General features: G+C 36.8%; 1 protein-coding gene across 17 annotated transcripts in view; it reads right to left on the minus strand.

The window, feature by feature from the left end:
• The window catches only part of ank1a (ankyrin 1, erythrocytic a), a 156,972-nt gene that overhangs the window by 67,440 nt on the left and 77,258 nt on the right, over nucleotides 1-12,274 (minus strand). For 13 of the 17 annotated variants that reach the window (XM_082170909.1, XM_082170907.1, XM_082170901.1 and 10 more), the window contains 12 exons: nucleotides 11,811-12,008; nucleotides 11,611-11,709; nucleotides 10,431-10,529; nucleotides 10,118-10,315; nucleotides 8,903-9,001; nucleotides 8,230-8,328; nucleotides 4,673-4,771; nucleotides 4,478-4,570; nucleotides 4,322-4,394; nucleotides 4,156-4,176; nucleotides 675-771; nucleotides 352-430 (listed from right to left, as the gene is read on the minus strand). In XM_082170909.1, the coding sequence (XP_082027035.1) occupies nucleotides 352-430; nucleotides 675-771; nucleotides 4,156-4,176; nucleotides 4,322-4,394; nucleotides 4,478-4,570; nucleotides 4,673-4,771; nucleotides 8,230-8,328; nucleotides 8,903-9,001; nucleotides 10,118-10,315; nucleotides 10,431-10,529; nucleotides 11,611-11,709; nucleotides 11,811-12,008 (1,254 nt within the window). The remainder of the gene's footprint in view (nucleotides 1-351; nucleotides 431-674; nucleotides 772-4,155; nucleotides 4,177-4,321; nucleotides 4,395-4,477; nucleotides 4,571-4,672; nucleotides 4,772-8,229; nucleotides 8,329-8,902; nucleotides 9,002-10,117; nucleotides 10,316-10,430; nucleotides 10,530-11,610; nucleotides 11,710-11,810; nucleotides 12,009-12,274) is intronic. The other 4 variants (XM_082170914.1, XM_082170913.1, XM_082170915.1 and 1 more) reach the window with 3 other exon arrangements.

The following is a 12,274-nucleotide window of genomic DNA, read 5'->3' on the forward strand; positions in this document are numbered from 1 at the left end:
ATATATATATATATATATATATATATATATATATATAAAATCTAAACCCAAACTGTTAAATCTTAAAATGTAAGAACGGGTAACACTTTATTTTACAGTGTCCTTGTTACATAGGTTACATGTACTTACCATAGTAATAACAGTAAATTATGCATAATTACATGCAATTAACCCTCAACCAAATCCTAACCCTACCCTAACCCTATAGTAAGTACATGTTGTTAATTAATATTACTCAGTACTTAAATATATAATTACACTGTAACAATGACACCTTAAAATAAAATGTAATCGTACATAGTAGTAGTCTAAAACCACCAGTTATAATGTGGGACCTATGATGATGTTTACCTGCTCAATGTCATGTTCTTTCAGCATGACTGTTTCGGGAGACACGCATGGGATCCTTGGAAGAGCAGGAGAATGATTCCTAAGGAGCACAAGTTAAAAATAAGTCTGACACAAAGGAATCAGAAAATGACAATTCTTCGGTCCCATCCTAACTCATCTCAGTGGCCTTTCCTCTGCTTGGGCTCTAGTCTTTTCTATATTCAAACAATACTAAATCTGGTTCCAAATATCCTACAGAATTCTTCCACCAACATTAATCTGTTCTCTACTTCCTGATTTATCTGATTCATCTTCAACATCATCACTGCAACTCTCCCTCGTACTCTAGAACTTTCTTGGGGGAAAGGAAATCCTCATCAAGGTCCTTTATGTCCTCCATCTTCAAATACCTGGCACCCTCGTTCCCCAGCAGCTCCTCGCCTGCCGCAGCGAGGGATGACAAGAGAAAAGAGAAAAAGACAAGACTTAGTGAAAGGGTTTTGAATGTGCCATCAAGAAAGCTGAATGAAAACTGACTGGACAATATGGAGAGGATATAAATGGAGTGAGTGAAAAATGTTATGACAGTAGCAAAGAAGCACCATGGTACTACCAAGGTTCATTTTAAAGGGATAGTTCACCCTAAAATGGAAATTAAGTCTTCATTTACTCACCCTGGTGTTGTTCTAATGTCGAACGGCATTCTTTCTTTTATGGACCACAGAAGGAGTATCTTTTTTTTTAAATGTCCTGTTCGTGCTCGTACATGTAATGTAAGTGAATAGTGACCAGCATCAAGTAAAAAAAAAAAAAAAAAAGATGCAAAAGTATCACACAATGATCTCATGCGACACGTGTCGTTTATTTCAAGTGTTCTGGGGGTGTACGATACAGTTTGGTGAAAAACTAAATTTAGTGTATTATTTAACAACATTCTTGCAGTTCCGGTCTGGAGATATTTGACTTTGGGATTTCTAGGCATTGTATTTCATGTAGCGTATTTATTAATCTTGATTTCTCACGACTTGTGTGCTTTTTCTGGACGAGACGGATTGAACTGCTGCGCTAATACAGTCACACGAATGCACACGTCGGCCAACGTCACGATTTTCATTAAATAATACATTCGATTTCGGTTCGTTTTTCACCAAACCCTATCGTACACCACCAGAACACTTGAGATATACGGTATGTGTCACATGGGATCAAATTTTTTTTAAAAAGCTTGATGCTGGTCACTATTATCTGCCATTATATGGACAAGCGCGAGAAGGTGAGCAGCTTTTGTGGTTCGATATGTATGCATGCGGTATTAGAACAACACCAGGGTGAGTAAATGATGACATAATTTTCATTTTAGGGTGAACTATCCCTTTAAGAACCTGAGTACTATGTAAACACCATGGTATTCATTCATATGTTATACCAAAGTATGCCCTTATAAATTGTACCATGGTACTTCCACAATACTTTTTTGAAAAGGGGAAATAATGCATTATTGTAATCAGATTACTATTTACTTTCAGTAATCCTGTCACAATTAATGTTGTGTCTTTCCTTCCTTTGCATTTACAGTTTTCATAAACAATGAATAATTTCAAGCCTAAATGTGACATCCAACAATGAATATTGTTTTGTTCAAAGTGATTTTGATTCCTTTCGATTGGTTGACAAGCCTGTGAACTCGGTCACTCACTCTGCAAACTATTGAACATTAATCGCTTGACACGGCAGATAATGGTAAGAGATCCATGAGCAATGACTTTGGTTACAAACTTTTAAAGGACAATTTGGTGTATTTTTGTATTGTCCATCTGGTAAAGGTTGTTGTAGGTTTTCAAAATTCAATCATGTAACATGATTACTGTTCAAATGTGTTTCATTCCAATGTTGAAAAAGTAATTAGCAAGTATTAACTAATTACTTTTTTGAATAACTTTCCCAACACTGAATTGCAAGTGAGTGAGAATGAAGAAAAGGGAAAGATTTGTGATGGACATACTGCAACAAAACATATCAAAGCGAATTAATGAGAAACATTTGTGTGTGTGTGTGTGTGTGTGTGTGTGTATGTTTATAATGTTAAATTAACTACAAAGCAGAGGCACAAATGACCTTCACAACCCAATGCCTTCAGTGATATCACACAGCTAAATGCACAGTCATTGGTAAACTGTGCTTGTTTTCATAAAAAATAAGACATTAATCTTAATTGTGTCTATTAAGGTAATTTTATTAGCAATTCTCTTGGGAAGTTGTCTTGCAAACAAACACACCATAATTAGTAGAGCAGAAAATGACTATGATTTTTTTTCCATATAATCAACAAACCTGCCTTTCAAAAACAAAAGGTCAAGCAGGCTTCAGTTCTTTCATAGACTGTATGTGTGTATAACCTATAATAAATATGGCATATATATTGTATATAGTACTGTGTATACTCAATATATATATACTGAATGATGAAACTTAAATGTATGCATTAGATCTGCACAAGGCCGCCATGTGAAGTGCATCCGTGTGAGAGCCTGGATGCATATGAAACATTTTCAGGACATTATGTAAACACACCTTTAATATCTGTAACTTCACCAGGAGCTGAAATACAGTGCTGTCCACATTATAAGGTCTGATTTTACATGACTTAATTATTGATTCTACAACAAGCTCTTAAAAAAAGTGGTGACACTTTATACATTCCTGATTTTGCCAATCATAATTCGGAAGAAATTAACAAATGCATGAATATAATGTAGTAATGTTATATTTGCAAATCGTTAATCAGTATTTTTGTCTTGTACATTTATTTGATAAGAAAAATTGCACAAGATAAGACTTTTCAGAGACTATAATGTATTCCTCATAACCTATTGGGTACAAAGTATTTACTTGTGGAGTAAAAAAAAGACAAAACTAAACAGTAGCACTTTATTTTACAGGGACCCTGTTACACATCTTACATGTATTTTCTATAGTAATATCAGTAATTTATGCATAATTACACGCAACTAACCCTAATTATAGAGTAAGTGCATGTTGTTAATTAATATTACTCGACACTTATTTGTATAATCACACTGTAACAAGGACACCTAAAAAAAAGATAAAACTAAAAAACTAAAAATGTAACCCTCCTTAATGCATTCAGGTCCATTTTGACCCGAAAGAGTTACATAACAATTTCAAAAAAAAAATCCATAGTTTTTATAATGAAACGATTTGTATTTCAAAAAATTTATACATTTTTTTATTAATAAAAAGGGGTTCAATTTAGTAATAGCATGGTAAAAACATGATAATATTTAAAAATTGTGCGCAATCACTCATTAATGAGAAGTTACTGTATACAATATGGTTTTAGTTAAAAGAAATTAAGAAGTTATGACTGTTTTATAAGCTTAAGTAAATGCAACAGATGTATACAGTTTATTTATGCATTACAAGAGTTACGATATAATCTCTGTGTTATAATATTGACCATGCTGCACTTTTTGTTCCTGGCCCACTGAACTTTCAATCACACAAGTTTGTGCGTTTACCTTTATACAGGTACTGCAGGATATAACTGTTTTACCCAGATAACTAAATTCAAGAAAATCTGTGCTAATCCAGAAAGAAAATGTAAAAGGAGATGTAGCAGGTTAGTGGGAGAGGTTTCAGGAATAGTTAAGTATTTTGGAAGGCTTATTAACATAAATGCACACATGCTGATGACATGTCCATCATAACTGTCAAAGTGCACCAGAGAATGACAATGTGTTTGTGTGTGTGTGTGCGCGCTTGAAATGAAGTCACTGTACGAAGAAAAAAGAGGGAAATTCATACCTAACGTTAGCTGTGCAATTCCTAGAAAAACCAAGAGGAGTCTACTTCAGGATGCTCTTTAAATGCCCACTCATTTAAAAAAAAGTTATACTTATTGTACGTCTTCGTATTAAAATATACACAACTCTAAAACAGACCATGAAATGAAATCGAGATCTGTATTTACCTTCATCTTCAGACACATCCAAGATCTCATCAACTGTCTCCGGGAAACTCATGCGATGTTTTTCTGTGGTGGTCTTAAAGGAAAATGTTTATTACGACAAAGTTTATTTTATAGCAGCCATAGTATCAGATTAATTATATGAAAAATGTAACTTACCATTGTGACTGTCTCTTCGGTGACCAGTTTGAGCACGTCAATGACTGAGATGTATCCAAGTCGCTTTGCAATGGCAAGAGCTGATGTGCCATTCTATAGCAGATGGAAATACTATTGAGTTCATTTCATCAGTCAACATCCAGCATATTAAAAAAATCGATGACGGTAATTAGTTAAAAGTGTCTGGGCTCTTACAGATGTAATTTCATTTGGTTGTGCGCCGTGTTTCAGGAGAAGCGTCACAATGTCCGTATGGCCCTGTTGAGCAGCCTGATGGAGCGGCATATACCCCATCTAACAGTCCAACGGAGAAGACAGAAAGAACAATAACACATACAGTAGGGCCCTATCTTGCACCTGGCACAATTGACTTTGTACCACTGACTTTAGACTAGGTTTCTCCTGGTCTGTGGCGGAATTGTTTTCTGAAACTGCAAAATAGCACCAGGGAACGTTTGTGACGCATGTATCATTCCTATTTTGAACCCGACGCACAGCGGACTTTTCCTTCGACAGACAGACATCGGTAAACTAGGGAATGAACTTGCGCTCCCGGGGGCGGTTCAGCGAAAAGAGGAGGCGTGTTCCGGCGCAAACGTTCCCTGGTGCTATTTTGCAGTTTCAGAAAACAATTCCGCCAGAATTCCGCCGCGTTATTCAGATGCTATTTTAAGGGTGCGTGCTTGGCCATAATGTAGCGTGTGCACAACACACATACACTTTGCTTCTCTCATCTACACAGCAGTTCCCATTTTTGCAAACCATACATAATTACAAGGAAAAATATTACCACACGAGGGAAATCATTGTTGTGTCCATGAAGATGTGAAAAAATAGGCATAAATCTAGCTTACACATTTACCCAAATTATTATACGCCTGTTTAATCGAAGCTAATTTGGGTGTGTTTTATGAAGGTAAATCAGTAGCAAAACTCGAGAGCACGTAAATGTGAATTTGAGAACTTGTACAATAAATATTCGTACTTGTACATGAACATTTACACTCACAGCTCCAATGTGAAAACCTGTAAAATAAAAATCTGAAGTTGAATGTTGAAATTTGCACTCGCATACAATAGTCACAAACCTGTATTCTGAATCTGAAGCTGCAGACAAGTAGACACAAATGTGTAAAATGCCATTCACAGATATACAACGACAGACACAAACTTGTAATATATATTTTGCGTTTAATCTTACGTTCACATTCGCAGTACTACCTCAAATAGGCACTTGCAACTTCACAAATCTGTCACTGCAATTTCAAATTTCGCGCCTTGACTTTTGCTACTCTTTTCGCGATAAATCAGGTGCAAAACTAACTTGTGCACTTGAAACTCAGAGGCGGTGAGAGAGAAAGGGGGGCGGGAGTGTGGGGTTCAAAGGAGCCGTTTTATTGGTTGGCAGCTAGCCAATGAAATGGGACTTCGATGATGTCACGAAATCCGCGTGCACTGAAGCTAACATGGCTTAATGCATTAGGCTGATATTAAAAGAAATAAACGATATTATCAAACTCAAACACAATGCTTATAATGCATACTACAGAAAAGCAGATGAGCACAGAATATGACGAAAGAAAGCAAATGTGTGTTCAGTGCAAATAAACTTGCCTGTGTTTTATTAATAGTGTAACGAATTATGTGTTTTTTTTTATTGTTTTTTTTATTTTATTTTATAACTGTTGGTCCATTAAGCCTCATTAAGCGTTTTCTTCGTTTTCTATGGGAGGAAAACGTACAATTAAACGCGTTGCGTTCATATTCTGAGCTCAATTGCTTTACTTTATGCTTTATTTGTATGGTGTTTCCTGAGTTTGGTCTTTTAATACCACTGTCTCAATTAAACGCGTTGCGTTCATATTCTGTGCTCATCTGCTTTTCTGTAGTATGCATTATAAGCATTGTGTTTACTGAGTTTGATAATATCGTTTCTTTCTTTTAATATCAGCCTAATGCATTAAGCCATGTTAGCGTTTCAGTGCACGCGGGTTTCGTGACATCATCGAAGTCCCATTTCATTGGCTAGCTGCCAACCAATAAAACGGCTCCTTTGAACCCCACACTCCCGCCCCCCTTTCTCTCTCGCCGCCTCTGAGTTTCAAGTGCACAAGTTAGTTTTGCACCTGATTTATCGCGAAAAGAGTAGCAAAAGTCAAGGCGCGAAATTTGAAATTGCAGTGACAGATTTGAGAAGTTGCAAGTGTCTATTTGAGGTAGTACTGCGAATGTGAACGTAAGATTAAACGCAAAATATATATTAAAAGTTTGTGTCTGTCGTTGTATTTCTGTGAATGGCATTTTACACATTTGTGTCTACTTGTCTGCAGCTTCAGATTCAGAATACAGGTTTGTGACTATTGTATGCGAGTGCAAATTTCAACATTCAACTTCAGATTTTTATTTTACAGGTTTTCACATTGGAGCTGTGAGTGTAAATGTTCATGTACAAGTACGAATATTTATTGTACAAGTTCTCAAATTCACATTTACGTGCTCTCGAGTTTTGCTACTATTTTACCTTCATAGTGTTTCTGTTATGATGATGAGGAAGGAGAACCCAGGCGCAGACAAAGTACACTAAACACGATTTATTATAGGCAAAAAGGGGAAAATAAAGCCCACAATGGGGTAAAACAAGACAAGACTGAGGATACTAACTAGACTATAAACTTGACAGAAGACTAGACACTAACTAACAGCAAATACACGAACAGGATCTTCACAGGACTCGTAACGAAGACAGGATACTCACAGGAACTATTTTGCAATGACTCACATGAAATAATAGCACAGGCAAGCTTCACAGAGTAACATCACAGCAGTATTCACAATGAACCGACACAGGACAGAAAACATGAGGGGATTAAAAAGGGAGAAACTAATCAGGAACAGGTGACACAGGTAAAGCAATAATCTAACCAGGGACACAGGTGAAACAATGACTAAACAAGGGTAACAAGGGGGCGGGGTTACATGACGAGACAACGCAAGCACATGGCCAAACCAATGGCCATGTGCTGCACATGAAACATGGGCCTGTCATGATTCTGCCGCAAGACAAGAGAAAATCAAAGACAAGAAGGCAGAATCATGACAGTTTCTCCATCCCCATACAATGTCACTTCTCTGTGTTTTACGGCCCTGACGAGAACGTCGGTCTCCTCGGCTGTGAACCGCTCCTGGTGTGCGCCTGGCAAATCCGCCGTTATAAAGCAATCCGCCATGGAACAAGCGCGCCTGCTCTTAAAGGGAATGTGAGATGTCGCTCTGATTGGTTTATTTCACGTTAAGCCCAAACCACACCTATGAAGAATGAAGCTACTTCAGACCAACCCATTTTAGATTTGCGTCGGGCGCAAGAGTCATTTATCCCACTGGTATAATAGCGAGATCCGCCCACAAAGTTACTTGCGTTTCGCGCTTCATTCTTGCATTTCAGATCGTTAAAATAGGACCCATAAGATCTCTTTAACATGTCACTTGTTTCTGCTAGAGAGCGACCAGATTAAGGCAAGTGCAAATTAACACTCTTGCTTCTCAGATTTGTCTTCTGAGAAAAATTATTTGTCTATAGAGATATCAGCTATTTGTCTATTCAGATATCAGCAATGTCATAAACTGCAAGGATTGTCAACATACTGATTCGTATTCCTGGTCTAGGATTAGGAATCCAAGGGAGAACATCTGAGATGAAGTTGAACGCCTGAAAAGTGAAACAACTGAAAAAGCAAAAGCAATATTTCACTTACCCTGGTCTTGCTGTTTACGTTGGCCTGTTGCTGTAAGAGGAACTTTACCATCTTGATATTGCCGTAATGACAAGCCACATGAAGGGGAGTGTAACCCATCTGAAGAGAAATCAACAATGATGGTCATAATCATTGACTACGTTTACATGCGCAAAACTTTACCTCATGTAAACACAATACTGATCCGATTAAGGTCATAATCGTAGAAACCATATTCCCGGTAAAATATGCAGATTTTAATCACAATAAACAGGCATTTAAACACTTAACTCGCATCTATTCCACTCTGTGGATAACGTTGTCATGCACAGATTCATAAACATAGCGGTAAATAAGGCATCACATTTTTGAGGTATACATCAGAATATACATATGTCGAAAACATCGAAATGGAGACATTTTAGGCCAGTAGCACATCTACTATATAGAGTTCATCATCTGTGCTGTGCATTGGGGTATGTGAAAAATGGCAGTAAAAATAACCACAATTTTTTGCGATTAATAATGAGAATGATGAAAATTGCATTTAAACGGGAGTGAAGAGGTTTGCTCGTGTCATGTAAACTTCTTACTGTGTCCTGACTCACATTATTAGTGCACATGTAAGCCTAGTCATTGATTATGTGAATCATTATGTGCACTATGTAATAAAACAACATATTGCAGTTTTTACCCGTGTGGCAGCGTAGACGGACGCCTCATGTTTCACTAGTATATCAGCAATCCCAACATGCCCCTCCTGAGCCACCAGGTGAAGAGGGGTCAGACCGCTCTGAGGACACACAACACACCTGTCATTTTACGCACATAAAGAGAGGCATAACATGCTATCACAACTCTAAATGGCTCGAACCTCTTGCCTCCATACAAATATAATACATAAAACATATATAATGGAAGTCTGTTTGGTTACAGACATTCTTCAATATAACTAATGTATTAATTAATGTTAACGATTTAAGCTATTATGAATGTTAAGAAATGCATTAGTATATGTGTAAGTTAACATTAAGATAAATGACCTAATGCTGTATACTGATCTTGTTCATTGTTAGTGTTAACAATTACAACCTCACTGTATTGTGTTACCATGACATTATTTACTTTTACTTCTTACATCTAAGCCATCTTAGAGAGGAGCAGACTTTATAATCTGACACAGAAGTGGCATAAATGTTTTATTTATTCATTTGTACTTCTCCATCATTCAGAACCTAATCACTAAGATATGGAAGCTAGTTTCTGCCATGAAATACATATATATTTTTTTTTTTATATACAGTAAATATATTTTTATCTCACACTTCTGACTTATATCTCGCAATTCAGTTTATATCTCACAATTCTGATTTTATTTCTCAGAATTATGAAAGAATTACAAAGTCCGGATTGCTGATATAAAGTTGCAATTCTGAGAAAATAAAGTTCAGACTTTTTCTCACAATTGCGAGTTTATATCCTGCAATTCTGACTTTTTGTCTCAGAATTGAGATATAAACTCGCAAATTCGAGTTATAAAGTCCTAATTGTGAGACATAAACTATAAAAAGCAGCAACTTGAGCTATTTTTTTTTTCACTGCTATTTTCACTCTGACAGATTTGATATTTTTGGAAATAATTACATGGTGATTGTCTATCATACCTGAGTACATCAAGTGATTTTATCTCAAATGATCAAGGACATTTTGAATCCTCATGATATTACTCCTTTATTGACTCCTTTTGCTGTCATACAAACACTGCTATTCAAGCAAATCTATGTTGTTTTTGCTCTTTTCATGAATGAGACTGCTTTTGGAATGTGTGTGTGTGTGTGTGTGGGGGGGGGGGGGGGGGGGGGGGATCCTTGTTTTAAAAAAGGGTGCAATAATGTAAGCATGAGTTCACCTTATTGCCCAGATTTACATTGGCCTGCTTTGAGATCAGCAGCAACACCATGTCTGGTTGCCCCTCTTGGGATGCGAGGTGTAAAGGTGTGACCCCTTGCAGTGACTCAGCGTTGGCAGAAGCTCCATGCTGCAGTAAACTACTCGCTACCTCCACCTGGTTCTGCTTCGAAGCAATATGGAGCGGAGTATAGCCATTCTGAGGACAAAAATCAGCAAGTTTATGCACTTTGTGGCTAAAGTAAACTAGATGAAAATAATGATTAAGACTGTGAGTTTTTGCAGTGTCAAGCAGGGCAATAATAGTGTCATACTCGAGCGGCACTGTGTGGCGATCCCCCTTTGCCGAGTAAAAGATTGACCACGTCTAGATTGTTATGATGGACGGCCACATGCAACGGCGTGAGTCCGACCTGTGGAGGAGAAGGCATCTTACATCACCACCATCAATAATACACAATGAAAATGCAATAGATATGAATGATAGAACACTAGTAGTTCTACCACTGAAAAAAACATAAGTGTGCTTAATTATGTTGATTGTGCACCTCAAATTTTAAAAGTATATTTAAAAAAAACTACTTGCAGATAATCTCATATTAATGAAATAAAAGGCCACTTAAATGTAGGATTTCCCAACTTTTGTCGCAGCTGAACCTCTTTGACCTAATATCTTTACTTGAAGTTAATAAGTTAGATCAGTAATAAAATCAATCTGATGTTGGTTAATGGTCACATGACGTGCAAAGTAAACAAAACAAACAAAACAATTTTTTGTAAATGTTTTATTTTATTTTTAAGACTTAATTGCTTAATAGCTTTTCATTAAACTCATGAACCGCCGGCAGTTCCACCATGAACCCCAGTCTAGGAAACCCTAACAAAGACTGGAATATAATTTCTTTCTCTTAGTAAATTTATATCATTATGGTACAAGATTATCCTATTCAAATCAATGTGATAAACGACGAGCTAGGTCAAAAGTAAGCAAAAAGTAGTTAGAATACATTGCCTAAAATGAGTAATCTAGATTACATTACGAACTGCCATATAATCGGGAATCAGTAACCGACTACAATTTGTAAGTAATATACCCAGCATTGCATGCTATATGCTAAATTGTATTCAGATTATAGTTACTGACTGTTACTGAATTTCAAATTGGTTGTGTCTGTTTACACATGTCGACACACAAGCCATTGAAAGACCCATTTTATCATAACACTTTATTTTACAGTGTTACATGTACTTACCATAGTAATAACAGTAAATTATGCATAATTACATGCAACTAACCCTCAACCAAATCCTAATCCTACCCTAACCCTATAATAAGTACATGGTTGTTAAATAATATTACTCAGTCCTTAAATGTATAATAACATTGTAACAATGACACCTTCAAATAAAGTGTAACCATTCTATCTATATATAGCTATAGAATGAACTATAAATGCGTATAAATGTGTATAAATGCATGCAGCTGATTCATACTTTGCCTGCAGCATTTGGATTGGCTCCTCTCTCTAAAAGCAGCACTGCCACGTCCAGCTTCCCGTATTTGGCCGCCACATGAAGAGGAGTGAAGCCTTTCTGCACGACACCAACCCAACAGCAGAGAGAGTTTCAATACAAAACCAAATCTATTTTCACACAATATGCTGGTGGCTTAGGTCTTGGGTAGAGCACTGTACCTTGGTCATTTTGGTAAGCTGGGCGTTGACGTCCAGGAGGATGCTGGCAGTTTGTGTGTGTCCCTCGCGGGCGGCGATGTGCAGAGGAGTGTGTCCTGCTGTTGTGTTGGAGTCGGGGTTTGCTTTGTGCTCCAGCAGGAGCTTCACCATCTCGTTGTGGCCCATACGGGCTGCACAGTGTAGCGGCGTCTGGTCATCCTGATGGAGGAGAACATCCAGAAGTGATGCTTTTTTAATAACATGATGCACACAAAAAAACTTTGTTACGGCCACATTAGTAGTTCTTCTCAAATTGTATTTATATTATGTAAAAAATTTAGATTTTTATTATATATACAGGTATACAGGTTTATATATTATAATATTTTTTTTTATATTATATATTATTATACATACAGGTTTTATTTGACTATATTTGACAACACTTTAGTTTAGGGTCCAATTCTCACTATTAACTAGTTGCT

Source organism: Leuciscus leuciscus (assembly GCF_965113295.1).
Source record: "Leuciscus leuciscus genome assembly, chromosome: 5".
Lineage (NCBI taxonomy): Eukaryota > Metazoa > Chordata > Actinopteri > Cypriniformes > Leuciscidae > Leuciscus > Leuciscus leuciscus.